This window comes from Kryptolebias marmoratus, linkage group LG3, assembly GCF_001649575.2.
Source record: "Kryptolebias marmoratus isolate JLee-2015 linkage group LG3, ASM164957v2, whole genome shotgun sequence".
Lineage (NCBI taxonomy): Eukaryota > Metazoa > Chordata > Actinopteri > Cyprinodontiformes > Rivulidae > Kryptolebias > Kryptolebias marmoratus.
The window spans coordinates 22,389,705-22,411,682 of record NC_051432.1 but is presented as its reverse complement, the minus strand read 5'-3'; the positions used below and the strand labels follow the sequence as shown (position 1 = coordinate 22,411,682).

General features: G+C 38.3%; 2 protein-coding genes across 2 annotated transcripts; one reads left to right on the top strand and one right to left on the bottom strand.

Moving 5' to 3' along the window:
• Positions 1 to 3,791: 3,791 nt before the first annotated feature.
• On the bottom strand, positions 3,792 to 5,816 carry LOC108241475. Its single transcript, XM_017425625.3, has 3 exons — positions 5,303 to 5,816; positions 5,153 to 5,186; positions 3,792 to 4,890 (listed from the first exon to the last, which is right to left on the bottom strand). The coding sequence occupies exons 1-3, from the start codon at positions 5,546 to 5,548 to the stop codon at positions 4,514 to 4,516; spliced, it is 657 nt and encodes a 218-aa protein (XP_017281114.1). The 5' UTR covers positions 5,549 to 5,816; the 3' UTR covers positions 3,792 to 4,513.
• A 9,671-nt stretch (positions 5,817 to 15,487) lies between these two features.
• LOC108241453 (phospholipid phosphatase 3-like) lies at positions 15,488 to 21,360 on the top strand. The gene is made up of 6 exons (XM_017425598.3): positions 15,488 to 16,060; positions 18,393 to 18,550; positions 18,663 to 18,943; positions 19,377 to 19,434; positions 20,234 to 20,410; positions 20,515 to 21,360. The coding sequence occupies exons 1-6, from the start codon at positions 15,850 to 15,852 to the stop codon at positions 20,611 to 20,613; spliced, it is 984 nt and encodes a 327-aa protein (XP_017281087.1). The 5' UTR covers positions 15,488 to 15,849; the 3' UTR covers positions 20,614 to 21,360.
• Positions 21,361 to 21,978: the final 618 nt, after the last annotated feature.

Here is a 21,978-nt window from a genome sequence, read left to right as displayed (position 1 = left end):
AAATAAATTTTAGTTTTTCTAACTTATATCAAGTATTTAGCTGAATCCTCATCAAATTTAATTAATTTTGCAAACAAAAAAGGGTGATAGCTTTGTGAATTTTGCAGATACTGAGCTAAGATTTGGTGTGGCAGTAGCTGAGTCATTCCCTTTACATACTGTGACCTTGAACAAATTGCATAAGACTTTGGCATGCCAGGCAGTGGGTGATATTCATTGCTTTAGGGATGGCCTTTAATTGAAATAGCAATGGAGTAATTCCACTTTAGTTGAGCTCAAAGTCAAGCAGCAGTTTTTTTGATGCGGAAACAAACTTTCATGGAGCTCTGCAGGCTGCTGATACAAATATGATACAGAGTGCAGATGTTGCAACTTCAGAGGCCATGTGTTTCACGCTGAAAGCAACGATTTAAGATAAACAATGATAAAGATCAGAGTTAACATGTAAATATAGCCTGTTTGACATGGCCACATATTATATTTTCATGACCATGGACACGTTCAAACTCAGTGTTTCTCAACCGACACAACTCGGTTTCTCTTATTTCATCACAGAGAAGAACTTTCAGGGTTCGAAATGTAAAGCGTGTTTAGCACAAACCAATAGTTCGCTATCTAAATCTGACCAAACAGTGAGTAGGTGTGAAAGGAGTAGAAAAATCCACACTTTTACAAGAAACTCGAACCACACCGTTACCGCATTGACCCAACAATTGCCTGGTACATGCTGGTTTTATAAAGTCTGCACTCGTGCATGCAGTGCTCGCTGATTCACTGATACCATAAGTGGTTTCTGCAAAAACACTTGAAGAGAATCTAAAAAAGGCTAAAAACGTGCATGTTGGGCTGCCTTCAGGCCCAGGCTTTCCTTGAAAAAAAGATCTGTGATCTCAATGGGACTTGCCCGGTTCAATAAAGGTTAAACATATTAATAATAATAAAAATAAGACTTTCAAAATCTGCCTTGCAAATGATTTTATGTGCTGTTATAGTGGACTTGTGTTTACAATTGATAAATGTGCACACTCCTGATAATATTCTGCAAAGCTTCTATTTAGCACATTTTTGAATTGCACATTTTCTGTGACCACCCACAATATATTGATATTACCCTACCATACATATAATGCATCTTGTAATAAGTTATAGTGACCTCCATCCATCCATCCATCCATCCATCCATCCATCTATCATCCATCCATCCATCCATCCATCCATCCATCCATCCATCCATCCATCCATGTATCTACTGTTATTTTTGTTTGTTTATTAAAACAGATATGAGTTTCTTGTCCTTGTGTACCAGCAGCGTAACACCCTTCAGTTAGCCATTTTGTTTTGCACATAAGGAATTAAAGGATCTCATCTTGTTACCTTACAGAATATGAATTAACATTACCTGTCTTACAACAACAGCACATTATGGGTTGCTTAGGAGCATAGTGCCTCTTGGGAGTCAAGGTTTTGCAGAGGATTAGAGGGTTTTAAAAGCTAAAAAGAGAGCAGCAAAGATGGAGGTGTGTGGGAACTGATTTATTAGCATTAATTATGATTAATGAAATGAAGGTTATAGTTTGTCATTTAAGCAATAAAATGATTAGTTGCATGAAAAATCTACATGATCAGAGGGGTTTAACCTATGAAAAACAGCTCTATAAATCACATTTCTCATTCTGATTTAACATCTAAAATAAAGTCTAATGTTTAAGTTTCTTCTACTTAGCTTTGCTTTGGAAAGGAAGGCCCTGGAGATGAGATATTAGACACGTTTCTCTCCCTCTCAGCCCTCTGGAGAGGCGTAACGATGTTTATGTGTGACTGAAAGCACCTGGCAGGATGCAACAGCGTAGGTGTTATGCCACATGGAAGAGGAGGCAAAGTTAGCAAAGCGTTGTGGCATGCTGCATGCAAAGAGTCCTGGCTGCAGCAAACCATACCTTTAAGGTAAGTCTGCTTCCTTATGTGTCACACAGGAGCAGCTAATTGAGTGGCTAATTAAAGTTTGTTTGGCCACTTGTTCGAGCTGCAGGGAAACGTGTGTGTTTTTAAGTTTTTTCATGAGGATAAAATAAAATATTTTGTTTAGTTATTTAGCAGTCTGAATGTGACATCACTTTAAGCAAGCTTTAAAAACTGGCAGATGGACAGGATTTAAAATAGCAAAGGTGTGCCAATTAAAACAAAAAACAACTTCATTTTCTTTTGGCTGTTCCCTTTTCAGGGGTCACCACAGCACGTCCTCCTCCTCCATCTAACTCTGTCTTCTGCGTCCTCTGTCCTCACTCAAGCTACCATAATTCAAGCAAGACATTAAATCAAACTTTAAATATTTCTGTGTGTGCTCGTTTGAAATCTTCAGTATCATTGCAGATCAGCACCAGTGATCACATCCATGCATGCAGCATAAAAAGACATGAAGACATTACTGCTGGAGGTTAATACTCAAAAAGAAAATATTTGAACTGTTAAACAGCAAATTATCACTTCATAGCTGCTTAGAAGCGGCAGAATCATCTTTATAAATTACAATAATCTCCACGTTTAACAGTTTGCAGAGTCCTCTTGTTCATTTTGCAGCATGTTCCAGATTTAGTCTCTTATCTCGGATTTTGGTCTTCCTCTAAACGTTCACTGATTAGCTGCTTACTGTCAGTCTGCTGTTTTCATTTTGAACATTCGCTTGTTTTTAGTGTGAAAATGGCTTCATGCTGCTTGCGAAAACCATGCTAGAAAGTGGTGAGTCAAAACAGTAAAGTTGTGGGTGATGCAGCCAGGCGCTGAGCTGAAAGTTGATGTAGCACTCCATAAAGCAAGTGGAGCGCAAGAAAAAGAAAAAAATCAGAGGAGAAAAAATGATTTAGAGATACTTCAGACGATGGAAAATGGAACTTAAAAATCATGTTTAACCTCTGCGTAATGGATGCAGAAGGTGGAAAAGCACATCACACATTACTTAGGCCTCGTTATTTTAGCTGATTAAAAAAATATATAAACCTAGCCTCGTGTTTTATTAGAACCAAAATACCAAAAAATAAAAATTTTACTTTTGCTGTCTTTCCGGGAAATGACAAAATGTACAACTAGGAGAGTCTGTGTTTAAAAGAAATCCGAACAGACTCTGTGGCAAGAAAATCAGGTTTCTGAAAAGTCATTTCTCATACGGAATCAGGAGTTATGTGTGCCTTCCAATAAATTTATCATAGGTTTCAGTTGATTTATTACCGTAAATATTTTCTCCTCATTATAATCACTTAAAGGAAAATACCCAGAGTCATCCTATGTTATTGGCCTTTTAAAATAATCTGTTGCACGTGTTGCTTTTACAGTCTGATGCGTAATACGGGTGAATTTAAGGAAATAAACTGTGATTATATTTCAATAAAAGTAATAAATATGCCAAAACTGTTCTCTAATTTAAATTGAAAGTAAATTTTCTTTTTAAATGACTGCAAACTTTATGCTAATTTTGTATGTATTTGCTTGTGAAAAGAAAAACAGAATTTGCGTCGCAACAGCAGGAAATACACTGTTTGACATCTGCACCTTTGGTTTTATAGGCTGTTTGCTGACCCGACCCGCAGCTCTTTTTTTTTTTTTTTTTTCGAAACGACTTTCTACGATAAATAAACAGGATGTGATGTGCATCCAGTTCTCGTTTCTGACTCCGTGACAACAGGGAACTTTCCTTTACTTATAAAAGTTTCACATATTCCACTTCACGCTGCGCTGACATCACTTTCGCGTCTGTCATTTTTTAATTCTTACGCACACAAAAGAAAAAAAAACCTTCGGGCTTATTATATCCATCTTTAATGTGGATTACAATAAAATACATTCAACACATAATAGTTTGTCCACAGGACTTACAGTTTTCTCATAAGCAAAGCATCTTCTCAGCTTATAAGTTTTCACGTGGAATGTGCATTGTCCCAAATCAAATGAACAAATTAACACAAACTTATTCCACTCATTCCGACCAAGTCTGATTGCAAAATTTTGTTTCTAAAAAACGTTTGACCTCATCACTCCTCGATGCGCACTCCCACCTTTTTCCTAAATGTTATGCTTATAACTGAAGAAAAACAGAGCTATAAAGTCACATTCATCCACAGAATGTACTGCACATGGCAAATGTAGTGACATCTACATCGAAATACAACTTAAACACAGAATATCTTTATGTCCTTATAAATACAAGTGGATAAATAGGTGCATGTCATCAAATAAATACAGTGAAAAACAATCATATTTACATAGAATGAGGTTCGTTTAAAGTCTTTTCCATTTGCTGTTTGCATCTTAACTGAGTTTTTTCTCCCCTGAACTTTCACCTGATAATTCTGCTAAGGCTTTTTTGTCTTGCACCTCAGGTGGAAGAACTTAAAATCGACACCGGTATCTGCACATTTTCACCTTTCTGGACATAAAAGCGCACCCACTGGTGTTCTCATCAGTGGGTTATGACCCACATGTTGCATCTGCGTCCAGATGATTGCTGTCGCGCTGCAGCTTCTCAGTCGATGAGGAACATCCCAAGTCCAGAACCGGTCATTTCCAGTTTCCAGTTCTCCAGGTTGCCACTTGTCACCATCCGAGTGACCAATCCTTCTGTATCTAATTGGCTTACAGTCCAGCACTTCTTTGTCACAGATCTTTCATGTGCTGGAAGCTCCACATCGCAGGTGAGCTTGCTGCCCACTTTCAGCTTTATTTCACCTGCACTGCAAGTGGAGGTGCAGGTGAGGTTGACCTCAATGTATATGAAGTAGGTCCCCATCTGCCGCGGACTCAGGGACTGCTGGACATCGTCAAAGGCAAAGTTGCTTCCTATAGAGCTCCTTTCACCATATGTGACTGGGGACCACTTCATCATGCCGTCCTTTACTTCGCCTGAAGGAGGAGACAAACACATGCACACATTAGAAGATGTTTACACAGGACACCACCAGCATGCTGTCTAGACATACAACTATGAGTGGAAAAAAAAAACCAAGACATTTTTATATGAGCCGATACAAAAAATGCAGAAAATTTCTCATTATGGCACTAAAACAGGAAACTGTTGAATTCAAAAGAGTTCAAACTAAAAGATTTTAAAGTTAAATATTTCAGTAAAGCTAGTTTGGGTGTTTTTAGCAAATAAAATACTTACATGAGGTAGCTTCAACGTAGGCAAAATTCTGCATCTGTTAGAAAGGGGGAAAGATTATAAGGATTAGATAATGTGCAGAGATAAAAAAAAAGAGTGGATGATAGATTTTATGATAAGAGCAGAACACATTTTTGGGACAAATGCACTTACCTTAAAAGTTGGTGGACCTTGTGTTCCTTGGAGCTTCTCAACAGTCCCAAATTCAGAGAGCCGAAAGGATTTTCGCACTTCGGATCGCAGTTCTCTCACAACCATCACTCCACAGACAGCCAGAGCTGTCACCGAGAGAAACAGGACAAAGATGGACATGAAGAGGAAAATGTTCACGCAGCTTCCACGCCGGTGCTCGCTCTTCTGGAGAGACTCGACGTCCGCTTGATTGTCCTGCTGTCCCATGAATCCGCCGTAAGGTGTCTGAAGAAAGTCCACAAACTTCCCTTCTTCTGGGAGAAAAGTGGATTAAACGGAGCGAATGGAAGAGGTAGGAACTCCACCGGATGCGTCCAGCAGACAGTCAACTCCTTGTTGCGCACTTCAGCCGTGGTCGAGTCTCAGAGTGTGTGGCCGCCCTTGGCTCCATGAAGGCTATTTATGCGCAACTTGTACAACGCGCAGTTTCAGACAGAGGAAAAACGCGGAAGTCATGGGTTTCCCTCTCGCCTCCCCCCCACCACCTCCCTCGTTCAGGGCTCTTTACAGGAGGTGAGAAAACTAGACAAGCAGATTTTCCGCGTCTGTCTCTCTGTTGCGCAAGTACGCGCGCCTCGGAGAGGGAGCGAGTGCGGTGGAAAACGAAAGGGAGACAGAAAAGTGTTGCCCGAGGGTTTACCATTCCGTTACAGTCAAAACTATAAGCCTCACATTTTCTTCACCATGCAGATCCACAGTAGCCCCAAAATAAGTAAAGGATCAAACAAATCGATTCGCTATCTGGATGAAAGACACCTGTGCGTAAAGGTGACAATTCTACGACTGTCACTATAAACCTGGTCATGCACAACGCTGGGGGGGATCCCTAAAGGAAGCCCACCTGTGCACATCCGGCACAGAAAGATGGGTTTCAGCAAGTCACAGAAGATGAAGCTGTGATCAGAAACCTGCGCCGGAATTTCCTACATCGTGAGTGAAACGGGAGAAGTCTGGTATGTGAAAGAAGAAGAGTGAAGTTTCCACAAAGCGTGGCTTTCACTTTAGCATCCACTTTTGGCGTTGTGCAAAATCATAATTCATAATAGCAGCGATGGAGAGAGAATGTATTTTTCATGCATGATCGTGATGCAACTGCCTGATCAGCACAATGTTTCACCGCCAGCGTGTCATGTACCAACAACAACAACACAAAGAAGGGAGTTTATACCACAAAAAACAGTTTGTTCTTCTGGTTAAAAAGAAATAAAATGTTTATATACACACCTAACAAGGGTAACTGAATATAAATGTATATAAATGTATTCCTAAGTGACAGGATTTTGTTTCTATTTTTGCAGAACTCATCATGGCAGTCACAAGCAGTCCCTACACTCACAAGATTACGCACATGACTCAGGTTTTCAGCGCCAATGGGAGTCAAATGTACACCAAATGGGTGAGTAAGTCACGAAACATAGTCAACCTTATTTAAAGTGTAATTCCCTTTATGTTTGTATTTTCTGTTTTAAGGTTACAGTAAATTAGACTTATTTGCAAGATTGTTAACTGATTGGAAATAAAAGCGGCATTGGTAACTTTTCTAAATGATTACCAGGCAGTTTGAGAGTTTGTTCCACATTGTCAGTAATTCTTCCAAAGGGGAAGAGTTCTTGTGACTTTTGTGATGCCCATAGATTTTATTGACATGATAAGTTTTGCTTGCAGAGTCAAGAAGTGGAACATTTATCAATTACCTCAAAATGTTTGTGATTTATCAGGACAAAAATACGTACAAAACGTCTGTCATGCAGCCTTCCTTGTTATTGGCCCACAATAAAGGAGCCATTTGACAAAATACAATCGAAAAAGAAGTTATCAGAAGAAGTTATCATCATGATCTTACCCCAAAAAATAGATACAGCTACAATGGAAATAGCATTTCTTGAAGGAATAAAACACCCACAACATCCACAACATTAATCAGTTGTGGATGTACATCCATTGATTATTTTCTGAGAGTTCAAGTAAAACCGACCCACTGGTTTATGAGACGGCAGGAAAACACAGACGAAGGCTGCGGGCAAAAATAATCAGCCTTACTAGAGAAATTGTGGGTTTTTGTTTATTTGTTTCCTGTTTGTGTTCAGCTGTCCTTGTCTTAGTTTAGTTGTTGTTTAGTCGTGCCTTTGTTTCTGTCACTATTCACTCCTCAGTTACTCTCTTGTCTCTCTGCCACGCCCATCTCCACCTGTCTACAATTTGCATCACTCACCTGTTCCCACTTATCTCGTTATCTTCAGTGCATAAAACCCGGTCACTTTCTCCACTACTCTGCTGGTTCATTGTTGTGTTTTTGTTCCGTCTCCGCCTTGCTGATTCCGTCTGTAATTTGGTTCATGTCATTATTTTGGTTTTAGTTTATGTTTTCTGTTTTTGCTGCCATGTCAGCTTTTGTTTTGGTTTGTTCTTTAGTTTAATAAGTTAGTCTGCTTCAAGATGAGTCTGTATTCTGGGTTCGCCTCCTTCCGCCCCGTTCCTGACAGAAATGCAGCAGGACGTGATCATGACTTGCACTGCTGTGACCAAAACGAAACAATCCTCACAACAGCAAAAGAGTTTTAGATTACATCAAAGGGGGAAATTGCGTTGCATATCACAAGTTTTGTTTTTTTTGAAGTGTCCTAAATTAGAAAATTGGACCATGGAAAAATAATGAAACAACTGGATTCTAACCTGTGTAAACATAAAACAGGAAATTGTACCGAAGTTTGTTGGGTTAACGTCAAACAAAGTGGTTCATTCTGTAGCTGTAGATTACTCACTTTGTCTAATCTGGGAAAGAACTTCTTTAGAATGACCATGAATACAATCTGAGTATAATGTAATTAAATGAGTCAACTGAAACCAAGTCCTAAATGTGCATAAAGGCATCATGGAAAGTATCTCTGCCTGGGTATTTGGTAAAAAAAAGTCTCAGTTTTCTGTGAGATGAGTCTGAGCAGGAAGAAAATGGTTAACACATGAGTGAAAGCAGAGGAAGCTGTCCGCAGGAAAGTAGATCACTCAGAACCTGAGAATGGTGAAGCTCAGCCCTGAACTGTGGCAGAGAAATGTCACACGAGAGCAACAAGCTTTACAGAAACAGCTTTCAGAAAGGAAAAAAAAAAGTCATTTAAAAATTGAGATACCTGACAGGTTTTTTTTTTTTTTCCTGCTGTCTGCGTCTGCACAGTTTGGCTCAAACAACGAGATGAGAATTAGAGTTCATGCCCCACCTGAGGCAAACAAACTATATATATATATATATATATATATGCCAATCGGCTAGAAATTAATCTATGATCAGATTAGATTAGAATTGCCATATGTTCTTTATTTATATTTATAACATGCAAAAATTAATTAATTATTATTTCACTGTCTTTAAATGTTTTTGACAAAACAAAATGTAGCCCAGGTTAAAATATCTCTTTTTTTTTAATGCGTTGATCACTTTTATTTGTATTATGCTTCCCGTGAGCTTTAACGCTACAACTGTGTCTGTTTTATTTTTTCTTTTACTTTTTTCCTGAACACTTTGGTTTATGACCAAATAGCAACATTTCCAATGATAACAGACTGACTAATGACAACTCTCAGATATACATGAATGACAGATTCCTCAGACAAGCTGTGAACATTAAACACACACCTTAAACATCAGCATGTGTGTATAAAAACATCTTTTTAGTTGGTGTGTTCAATGTTTTTTTTCTCCTAATACCGATAAAATTTAAACTTTAAATGCAGCAATTTACTAATATATTTTGAGATGACTGGTTTGCTTTGAGAAGCCAGAGCTGATCTGTGTTTTTTTAAAATTCTTTTTGTTTAAATTGTTACTGTAAGTTGCTCATCAGAGCGGTAGTATTACTGCTGTCACCACTGTTGAAGGCTTTCCCTTCATTATTTAAAAACTAACCTCTGATAGCTGGTAAAACTTTACAGTTTATGGTAATCGTGCTCAGAAGCTATTTGTATTCACACAATCAGCTGGTCAGGACTGTGATGCTGCAAGCGTTATAGGAATGTTTGTGGTTGTTACCGAACGGGAAGTGAATAGCTATATAAAGAAAAAACAAAAAGACAGGAAATGCTGATCACTGATCGGGGTCACGCTAACTGTAATGGTGGATACCACCGTCGCTGCAAAAGTTTAGATAATCAAACAATCATAGATAAGAATAAAATTACCATATAGCTCTTCCATGGAACTTTGAGTAAAAGTTCAAAAAGACTCGATGCATATCATGCAGCTTATTTTAACATGCAAATACAGCCTATTTGGCTGTAATAGAGAAAGCATTCTTTAGGATTCACGTTATTGTTTTCGTAAAGTTTCTCATGGTAAAGATCCATAGTCTTCTCATTTTGTACTTTCAGAAAAAAATTCTTTCGGATTCCAGTAAAACAAGAACTAACGAAGAAACTTGCAGTTATTGAAACATTCTTGGGTAATTTATGAGCTCCTGGAAATTTTCATGCTGCTCTGCACATTAAAAATGCACTTTAACATCCTTATATCTCTAGTTGTGGTTCTGAAATAATAATTAAAGTATTACTCCTCAATGCCCATTACACCCGCTGCCTTGCATGCAAAAGTTTTAAACAAAGATACTGCAGGATCTGTTAGTGTTTACAGCATGTGTTGAGAATGAATCTCAGCTACTATCAAAACAATTTTTAGCTCAATATCTGTAAAACTGACTGAGCTGTAGCTATTTTTGTTTGAAGTTTGATTACCTGTAGTAGCCCACTTGAATCAGGTTGACTCCAAAACCTATCACTTTTAGACATGCATCCAACGATACTTTCTGAGTTTCATTAAAATCTGTACAGTGATTCATGGGCTAGAAGACACACACACAGACGCACGCACACAGAGGTATTTACATAATCATCTGATAACAATTATCTAATGATTTTATTCAACATTCAAAACCAAGTTTAATTAATTAAATGTCTTCAGTTGTTTTTGTTTCAAACATAAAATGCATATATATATATATATATATATATATATATATATATATATATACATAAGGGGTTAAGGTCAGCCTGCTGCCTTTGGGCCTCCTGAGCCTCTAAAGGCAGTAATGACAGATCAATATATGAAAATGTCAGATGGCATCTCAGCCTGAGGGTGTGACATACTTCGGTCTGTAGAATAAAAGATGCCCAACATGCATCTTAAGCTTAGCGTGTCTCCGATGGCTCCATTTATAAAAGCTCTTGTTGTCCCAGGACCTGGCCAGCTCGGCTGGTGACTTGTGAAGTGTCAGAGGCAGTTTTAAGGAGGACTTGCCTTTAACTGTTTTGTAAAAATGTCTAACATCCAGCAGTGAGAACAATATACATTTGGAGAATTGTGTGACAAAACTAAAAGTGTTTGCCTCCTAACTGCCTGATGCAAAAGTAACACAGTGAAAAGTCCACAACTTAGCAATTAATTTGAAATTTTTGAGGTTGCTTGTGGTTTGCTAAAACCCTCTCTGGAACAGCCCCCGGATTCTCCAAACTGCTATTGTTCTGACTGCTGTCTACTGCAAGTAAGATACTGACTGCTCAGAATGTCTCAACAGAAACTCACTTAAAAAAAAGTCAAGACTAATCCTTTCTTTTTTTTCTGGTCTGCTCAAGCTGTCTGAAAGCTCATCTAGCAGACCCGTCACAATAAAAGCACTGCAGTTTGCCCCTGCAGCTGAAACAGCAGGAATCCCATCGCTGCATTTTAACCTCTCCTTATCTACTGTTAAACAAAGACAACAAAAGCCCAAAAAATATTATTTAAAAAAGTTACTGCTTAAGTCTGTTGTGGTTTTATTTTCATTCTGTTAGTTTTTTTTTCTGTGATACCTCTGTAATTTTTACAACTTGGTTTTCCTTGAGGTTTTGAAGGAGTTTTTGTTTGTTTTATTTTCTTAGAGAGTTCAGGGTTGGCTCAGGAGCCTGTAAAGTCCTGAGTGGAAGTCGTTACAAAATTACATTAATTGACTGAATGTTTCTTAAACTTAGTAAAAGAAAAAACCAAAACAACAATGCTGCGGTTGCAAAAATATCACAAGGGATGAAAACTGAGAAGTCTTGTGGTGTGATGGGAAAGATAACGGGACTGTTTCTGTGTGGGAGTGACAGAGATGAGGAAGTCAGCTTGACACAGAGAAAATGAGAAATTTAGCGTTACCAATACGACATACAATTTGTCGAAGGTCATATGCTCCAGCAGGGCAGAAAAAAACCCAACTCCTCTGTTCCCTATTGAAACCAGACGCCCAGCTACAAACATGGAGGCTGCAGAAATCCTCAAAAGTTTCCACGTTTGTTTACAAAAACTCAAAACTTGTCGAAAACAGACAGAGCGGGACACTTTCATTTCGGCTTGCAAACCTCTCAGCACTTTAGAGCTTCATGCGTGACACAAGCTAATCATTTTTGTTTCAACTTGCCGGCATTCATAATTTACATTTGCATCGCTCCACGGATAGTTCAAAAAAGTTTTCCCAGACACTTGCTTCTCCATCTTTCATCAGAGGAAGTGACATACATCATTACTCATTGAGGTCATGTGGAGAAATGCATTACAGTTTATCAAATCTGCTTGATTTTCCACCCTGCAAATGATGAAATACCAGAAAAACAAAGACACACGTCATTTTATTGGCTCAGTGGGTGCATTTATTTACTATAATTATAGATCTATAAATCTGCATAACTACCTTGACACACACACACATGTTTTATATTAGATTTTCTGTGGCCAGGATAACATTTTGGCCTTTTTGACAAACAACAACAGCAGCAAAAACAAATCGAGTTTCCTCACCAGGAACTTTGTTTTCACTTCACATTTTAAGACGAACAAGGACTCTCCGTTTCATTGCTGATGTCTTTCTGTTTTCTTCTACGTACAGAAACAGAAATCGTTGACCATCAGCAGGAACGATAAGACAAACCTCTTGTCACAGAGGCTTTGCTGCCCCCTGGAGCAGCAGCAGAAGAAAAGAAACTGTTCACCTTTTTATATTTAGTGAGCCATTTTGATTCCTGCCCAAAACGTGTGGCAAATTTGTCAATCTATACTGCCTTATTATAGAAAAAGAAGAAAGCTCGAGAAAGATAAATACTAAATTTAAAATGCATGTATGTCCATGATTTACTTCGTCCCTCATTGGACAAAACAGCAGCAACAACGAGGTTAATAGTTTTCATGAAACTCAGCTGCATCCAGTTCTTATAAAGAGTAAACGATAAATGAAAAAAAGACTAAAACTATTTCAAGCCTCCCTTACTTTAATTTACCAAAATAAAAAGCTATAATAATAATAATAATAATAATAATAATAATAATAATAATAATAATAATAATAATAATACAAACCTATGACACAAACAAAAGTATAAAAACAAATAAACTGAAATGATAAAAGATATGGTTGTATTGTAAACATGACCATAAGATAATGAATAAGATATAAATGATAAATAAACAGAACACTCATAAAGTAAGGCGCAAAGTTAAATAAAAATTTAAATGAACAGTACAAGGAAATTGTTTTCTGATTGCTGACTAAATACATTTTATTGAAATGTTTTGTGTTATTTATTGAGATTAATTGACTTATTCAGATATTTACAAACTTCACATACATTTTAATACCAGCAGCTTCAGTTCTCTACCAGTTAGATATTTATCATATCTGGTTAATGGAAATTTGTCCAAATCTTTGCTGTGCAGAGAAACTTATTTTGATTTAAATCACTGTTTAAATCACTGCCACGGTAAAAGGTGAAGACCTTAATTTTTTTTTCAATAATTTACCTATTTTACACCATCTAACATTTCTTCAGTTCTGACTAATAAATAAATAAATGCAACCCTACAATATGATGACACCACCAGATGACTTGAAAACCAAACGTATTTAGATTTCACACACAGTCATTTTATATGACACCTGATCCCTGATTCTTAATTTTATGTGTTCAGCAACCATTTTTTTTTTCATCCAAGAGAAATATTTTTCTTATTACACCTTTAAATTAAACTAAACAGAAAATGCTAAAGATCTGTTAAAGCAAAAACGGCTAAATGAGTATCTGTCAACACCTTCAAACACTACTGACGGCTGTCTGAGGATGAACTGTGGCGCTCCTCAAAGGTCAAAACACTTTCTGTAGCATTTTTGGGTTTTATTTGCTCTACAGACAGGACGTAAAGTAAAGGTCAGACAGTGGGGAACAGACAGATAAAAATCATGTTATAATTTCTCCACTGAATATAATTAATCAATTAAATATGACATCATGTAATCTATAATCTAATAAGCCCTGAGTTTTTGCTGTTGGGTCATTTCACTGATTTTTCTTTGGGATTTACAAGACATTTTTACAGGAAATCATTGGCTGATTTTTCACAAATGCTTGCTAGTATTTTGCGATAAAATGAAGCACTAATGTTCTAAAAGTCGATTACCTGAATAAAAAAAACAACCGTTTAATTTCTTTTCTAATAGAAAGATTTGATCACTTTCAGTTTTTGTTATATTTACCCTCTTGACAAAAAGTATCCCTCACTTTTTTATCGAAATGGCCTTTTTCACAGACATATTGACTTGAAAGAGCAGGTAAAACGTGGATGTTTTAACAAAGACTGCATTCAGTTTAGAAGTTCTGCAAATTAATATTCTTCCAGGTGATTCTCCTACTCTTTCAAGACAAAATGTCTGCCGTGACATGTCCTGTTAATTCCCGGCAACAGTCTGAGCAACACTAATATTGAAACAACACACGTTACAACAAGTATTATTTGCCTCGACGGTTGCCACCAGTAAACAGATCACAGACGATCCCTCAAGTCGTTGTCTTTCTTCTGAAGCAGGGGCTTGTGAGAGTTTTGAACACCTAGTTTTCTGCACAGACAGCGTTAGTCTTAATGCCAGCAGGTGTGGAAGCAGGAACAGATTGTGGAGCCACCACAAGGGGGACAGAAGACAGAGTCGTCCACAAGTTGCCACGCTCATATTCAGGCAAGAGAACAGTCTCTTCTCTGACGTTTTTATAACCAGTTTAAAAACAACAAACTCTCAAATCACTTCCATGAGCGATGAAGCTACGAGCACCAGCCCTTTAAAAGAAGAAGAAGAAAAACAAACTGCCTCAAATAGTTATGAGAACAATGAAAAGAAGTTTATGCCGTTCAAATCTCTTTACATTAACAGCTTACTGAGGAGGACTGGACCTTTTACCATACAGTGCCTTGTAAAATAAAATCATCCCTCTCTGTATTCTTTTCTATTTTGTTGCCATATAACTTATTCTAAAAGATTAATGACATTAAATGGGGAAAATAACTGGAGTTTTAATTGGTTCTTCATGACCAAACTGCTGCATCTCCTTCAGGTTGGAGTAATGCTGCTTGTCTCCAACAATCTGTTAATCAAACCAAAGATTCTCAGTTGGATTGAGGACTGATTGAGGCCTTTGGACTATTCCAGGACATTTGCGTGTTTGTTTTTAAACCAGTGGCGTGTTGCTTCAGCCGTGTGTTTGGAGTCGAACCTCCTCTCCAGTCTCAAATCTCTGCAAGATTCCAAGACGTTCCTCTCTCAAGAATTTCTTCATATTTTGCTACATCCATCTTTTCTCTAAGTCTGACCGGTTTCCCAGTCCCCTACATCCCCATAGCATGATACTGCCACCATCGTGCTTCACTGGATGGTGTTCTCAGCCTGATGAGAGGTGTTCGGTGTTATCCTCGACGGCCTAAAAGTTCAACTTTGGTCTCATCTGACCACAGCACCTTCTTCCACATGTTTTAGGAAAACACCTGCTCCACTTTTCAGTTATATATTTACCAAACTTCATTCATTTCAAAGGAGAATTGTTGCTTTTAATCAAATTTTAAAAAATCCAGTCACTTTCCAGGTTGAAGGGCAACAAAAGGCAGTAGATGTATATGTATAATGAGTTAGAGAATGACTTATTAAAACCTAAAAGTTATTAAAACCAGTCTCAATTAAAGTGGGAAACTTGTTAGAGTTTTGTTTAAGCCACCTTCCGAGAATCAGAAACGTCCAGTGTTGCCAGAGATTATATTACTACAGGAAAAAGCCCCCGGGGATGGAAGAATTTTTGTCAAGTGCCATTCATACCACTGTCATCGTGACACACGGCTGATTCGTTTTCTCCCACCTGAGTTGGCGGAAGCTTCTTGGAATTCCACTTTTTCCATTGTGCCTGAGAGAATTTGAGGGAAGGTAAGGATCCGATCCTGTTTTGTGTGTTGCGTAAACATTCCCTTACTTCAAGGTGACGAACGCTGCAGCAGCAAGTCAGGACGAGCCCCGCAGACTTACAGTAAATATGAGTAAAACCCGGCGTCCAATCAGCGCGCAGACACGTGCAGCAGGGCCTGTTTAAAACACCAACATGTGGGTTCACGCACCCAGACCGCGTTCCCTTTCTGCGCGCAGGAGCTTCTCTGCCAACAGGACTTTTCCCCTCTCAGCCTCAGCCAACCCCGCGTCTTCATGTTGGACACGTTCGGGACGCAGCGCGCCGCTTTGACCGCCCAGAGCGCAGAGCTTCAGCTCAAACTGTCGGACAACAAGAGCTGCCTGTCCGCAGCTGAAGGGATGGGGATGGACAAGAGCACCGGGAAGAAACTCTTGGAAACAAGTGGACCGGTTTTATCCAAGAGGAAACTTCTGGTCGGCTTGGACCTGCTCTGTCTCTTCCTTGGTAAATACCAACATACATTTCTAACTTTAAAGAGCTGGCTAAACTGCTAGAACTGCTTGTTTAATGTAGCCTTTCATACACTCAAAGGAATGATAATTAAATACTGATTCATATTCTGTATTTTCTGATTCAGTAGTGTAACATTTGTTTTGTTGCCCTTTTTGTTCATTATAACATATTTAGTCTTTAGTTGGACAAAACAGTCAACAGATTTCTCTTGTTTTACCACTTTTGATTTGGCAGAACTATGTTCATGTATTAGTTATTCCTTCCTTTTACCTCAGAGGTACTTCACACAGTTTATGTTCTGTTCTGCTTTGATTCTGTTCCCTGTTATTTAGACAACAAAGACAGTCAGTCGATAAAAGCAGGACGCCCGGGCTTGTGAGCAGAAGGTCGTAGAACAATTTAGTTAGAACGATTGAGGAATTAGGAGTAAAAAAAGGCGAGGAAAACTTCTCACTTTCTCCATTTACATGTCTACTCTTTTTCTTTTTTTTCCCCTCTCTCATGCATGTTCTTCAGCTCTCCGAACCAGCTGGTTTGTGCATTGCCTGGGGATTTGTACAGTTTCCATGACAACATCCTAGTTCTCAGGGTAGAGTCAGGCCAGGGGGAATTCAGTTTGGTATGAATAAATAATATGACGACCCATGAGTACTATGTGTTTGTGTGTGTGTGTGTGTGTGTGTGTATCTGCCCTGCCCATTAGTCTAATTGCTGACCCACCCTCTGAGGGTCCCTTTATGAGACAAGAGAGAGGTTATATAATATTAGCCAACTGGAAATAAAACTGTATGGGGAACAGATATCTGGAGAAAGGAGGGAACCAAATCAGAAGTCTCTGTTTCTTTACTTTTATCTGTTTTTTTTTTTTTTTCTGTGGTGAAAGACAGAGGGTACATCCAGAGACAAACAGGGATTGTGACAGGCTGGTTCTGGCTCTGGTCGCCTGCAACATTTGCTCTTTGTTTAGTTGGGAAGAGTTGAACTGGAGTCACAAACAACCCCCCTCCTCCTCCTCCTCCTCCTCCTCCTCTCTTTTTCTCTGCTCATCAACAGAAATGCCCTCGAACAGATGCACGATTCGAACTTGGTCTTTTCTTTAGCGCTGACGGGAACCCTTTCAGTTCCAGTCCCTGTGGATTCGTTCAGGAAACAGAAGCTTTTTCGCTTTTTCTTTTTTTTTTTGTCCCACTGGAGGAGTTCTGTGACCTCAACATTCCTAATTGTTATTTTCCTGCAAAACAATTTTTTTTGTTTGACCATTTTGTCCTTTACTAAATTCCACAGATCACTGTCCCCATGTGATTAGCTTTGAATTTTGTCCTGGCCTTATTATTTTTAGCTGTGGGTAAAATATATGTTCAGAGTATTTAGCTGTATGTTTCGACTCAAGGACAACAAGCCTGCATCAACACTGAGAACTGAACATTAGGTACTAACTGAGGTACTTACTAATTTAAAACAACATTTTTGTTTAATTAGCTTTTATGTTTCACACCTCATTCATGTAGGTTTGACTATTTTATCGTAAATAAATGAATGGGGGGGGGGGGGATTATTTTTTATTTTTCAGACACTGATGGTTTCATGTTTTGGATCTGGTGGCTACAGTCGTATTTTACACTCCTTACTTAACGGAGAAATACAAAAAAACAACAACATTAAAACTGTTCAAGGTGGCTAACAATTTCGTTTTTCTTTAGACTCTCATGTTCTGTATGAAAGAAAAAGTTATTGGTGTGGACAAAGCTTTTGAAATATGACAGATTTTGCTTGTTGTGCTTTATGATAATGAGCTGAGTTGGCAGCCTGTGAGTCAGTATTGTGACATATCATGCTTTAAGCTACATAGTAATTACAGTAGCAGTCTAACATGCTCATAGGAACATTAAAAAAATCTAGTTTTCATAAAAGACCAGTTATTTTACTCAAAACAGCAAATACAGGCTTCATTTTAAGCATTTTGAATGTTTGCAAAAGGCTGAAAGTCGGTGGGTTGAGGAAACTTAAGTGCTACTTCAAATTCACTATAAATTTTGGTTTCTGTGTCATAACCAACAATAAATATGGTTTTAAAATCATAGCATGGTACTTTTAAGTACATTTAGCCCCCAAAATCAGTGACAACTGGGTGTGCAATAATCTGGATTCACCTGAACTCTGAATATCACATGAAGACCAAATTAAACATGTTTACATTTGCATTCTTCTCCGCTCATCATCATCAGTCCTATTTGCTGTTTCTGATGTTCCTATTTGGTGGTTTCTGTTATGTTCAACAGTTTGGGCTAATTCACTTCCTATCTGTCTTCTTCTCTGTTTACAGCGTCGGTTCCCTTTTTTGTGTGTGAGCTGAGGGCAGTGAGTCCTTACAAAAGGGGCTTCACATGTGGAGACTCCAGCATCACCTACCCTTATCTGCATAGTGAAGTTATCCCAGACGAATTACTCATGGCAGGTGGAATTGTTATCACAGGCCTCACGGTAAGAGCTCATTATCTTCATCGCTCCCAACGCAGCGGCTGCTTTTTATTTACTCTACAATAACAGGACGAGCCTAATCTAATGGTGTTTTTGATTACATCTTTATCTGTAGATTGCCTTTGGGGAGTGTTTCCGGGTGCGTTTCGGAAGCGTTAGCTCCAAAGCCTTTGTCAGGAACCTTTACGTGTCCTGCCTGTACAAGGAGCTGGGCTGCTTCCTGTTCGGCTGCGGCATTGGCCAATCGCTGACCAACATGGCCAAGCTGAGCGTGGGACGGCTGCGACCTCACTTCTTGTCTGCGTGTGGCGTCACCTACGCATCGCTCAACTGCACACCTGGAACCTACGTTGCAACCGTGACGTGTGGAAATCGCCATTTAGAAGAAGAGGCCAGGTGTGTGTGTGTTTGTACAGATGTCGATAAATTTGTTGGTACCCTGTTTGTTTCCTTTAAATAGGCTGAAAATCTTGAAGGCGCTTGTGATACTGATTAAGATTAAACACTTAGTTTGAAACATGACTTTAATGCAAAGAGTAAAAGTCTCTATAAGGGAACTAACAAATCTGTCCTAATTTAGCATATCTTTGTAAAATAAACAACAAATCTTTTTTTAACACTGTTTGTTATTTACTTTATCACATACTAAAAGCATTTGACAATTGCCTGTAACTAAATAACTTTTCATAAAAATGAAGCATTGTTTCAATGAGCTGTAAGGATACCAACAAATTTATTCACGTCTTGAATATATAAAAATGAATATGGATCTGTGTTTTGTAGTATGCTTCTGTTATGAGTTATTCTGAATGCTTTTTTATTTTTCTAGGAAGTCCTTCTTCTCTGGCCATGCCTCTTTTGCGATGTACACAATGCTCTATTTAGCGGTGAGTATTTCTGTTTGTACTCTCACTGACAAACAAATGTTGCGTCTCTAACCTCCAATTATAAGCCAATCTGAAATTCTTAAAGAGAATAAATCACACATCATTGGTCCAGTTAGTAGCAGAAAGTGAAAGAATGAACGACGAGAGGAGACTGGAGGAAGATAAGGGACAAAACAGAGACTGCTTTGTTTTGCTGTGGGAGGAGTGTGACCTCGCCTCACCGTCTCACAGCTCGGCTCTATTGTGTGAAAGTGTGTGTGTGTTTCCCGCTCTGGAACCGTGTATTTGTACATGCAAATTTCTAAATGTATAAATCTAATCACACTCAGAGTTTTGGACACCCTTGGTTTGGAGTTTTGTTGCACATCTTTTTAATGTTGTGCAAAAAGCGTAACTTTAAAGGTGGAAGACAAAAAAATGGGATGTTTTGCTTTGCTAGTTTAAAGTAAAGAATAAGACGTACTATTATACAAAAGCTTGTCACTGAAAATGCTGTGAAATCAGATTTTAATAAAATGGTTGGAGCAAGGGATTGTTTCTAATCGTTTGAGGAAGAATGGATAAAGTGGTACAAATGTCAAAGTCTAAAATAACTCTGACTCTTCAAACCTTGTTAGAACAGTCAGCATGTTGTAAAAGATGCTGATTGTTCTTTTGATACAGGGGTAGAATATGCCTCCTTTGAAAAGAGGAAAAGAAATTGAGCAGCATCACTGTGTCAGGCCCCAGAGGGGCACTGACGTTGGCCCTTTTGTGTTGCTTGGTTCACTAAAAGAAAACACTTTCTTTGTTTTTTTAGTTTTACCTGCAAGCCCGGTTTACATGGCAGGGAGCTCGATTACTAAGGCCGATGCTGCAGTTTTTCGTGGTCCTGCTGGCAGTCTACACAGGTCTGACCCGCATCTCAGATTACAGGCATCACCCATCTGACGTGCTAACAGGCTACCTGCAGGGAGCTCTCACCGCTTACTGGGTGGTCAGTATATCCCGTCTGCTTGGTTTTTGGGTCACCAGAGCGTGTCCTCACGTCAGAGTCGGCTAAAGCCTCATAAATTGGATTTGCGTTTTTTATTTTTGCAGGCGTTCTACATCTCTCCCATGTTTAAAAGCTCCAGCTCGGACCTGTCTCCTGCTGAGACACCGGACAGCCCCACGTCACCTCACCACACCGTCTGCTAAACCTCACGCCCACCAACACTCGCACGTGTCATCATCCAGCTGCTGCCTGAACTCTGGTCTGCACAGACGGGAGATTTGAAGAATGTGAGACAATTTCCTCTGAAATCTCATAACATACCTCAATATTTTTGACAGGAAGAGCAGAAATGTTTTCTTTGTGAGATAATGTCTGCAGCTCAAAATAGACAGAAACAGAAACTGAAATACGACTTGAGAGAAAGAAAAAGAGACTGAAAACTCTGCTTCTGTTATTTTCTGTAAACAACCTGAGCACTTTTGTCCTTGTGACCGAATAAAGCTTCACACGCAATTTTTACCTGTAAGATGAGACTGAACACACAACAACCACTAAAACACTGTGCCTAACTTGTAAATATTGCATTTTTTATAATTTTAATCATAATTTCAAAGCACTTTTACGTTTTTCATATTAGTATTTTTATTTACCACTCTGAACCGAATAGAATGTAATTTATATTTATATAATTATGGAATTTATTATTTAGCTACTTTTTATAAAACTTGTCGAATGTGGATGAATGGAAGCAAAAACAGCATGAATGAAACTGATATTCCCAACTTTCTGTATCAGTAGATGCCATGAAATGATTTTTTTTTATCTGTGTGTATGTATAAAACAATTTATTGTCACTTTGGGGATGTTTGTTTGTTAAGAGATTTGTAGTTAAAAAGAATGACTAAATGCCACCTAAATATGTAATTAAAAGAAAAATATTGATGCATCTTCTCTGTCTTTTGTATGTCTTCTTACCACAGATCAGTCGTGCATTATTTTGTAATTTTGTGAGTTTTTGGTTTGGTTTTTTTGTTTTGTTTTGTGGGTCCCCAAACCACTTCACCGCCCATTGGGAACTTAATAACAGGAAAAAAATACAGCTGAATTGTAATTTTTCTCTTTTTTTCCCACAATATCAGCAACAAACAACAATGCAAAAGCTTCATACAAATAAATGTTTGACTTTGAGTTATAATAGCTGTATGACATTTTACAAACACACTTAAAACAGGCAACATATATCATTAATAAGCAAAAAAAAAAAAGAAGAAAAATCTTTATTTGATTAAAGAAATCATACATTCTTTATTTCTGGGTCATTTCAATCACACATATTAGTGTTAAAGATTTTGTTTTTTCTCTCAAAGTATGCCTACCACCTCTTCTTTCTCTGACCCATTTTTTTTTTTATATCTTCTGCCTGAAATTAATATCCTCATCTTCACCACCGAAGTGTGACGAACATGTCGTCAGTTTTTCATTTAACTTTTATTGTAAAATTAGCTGAATTACATGTCGGGGATATATGGGTCCACAGTCACAATGTGTAATCGCTTAATAGTGTTTTC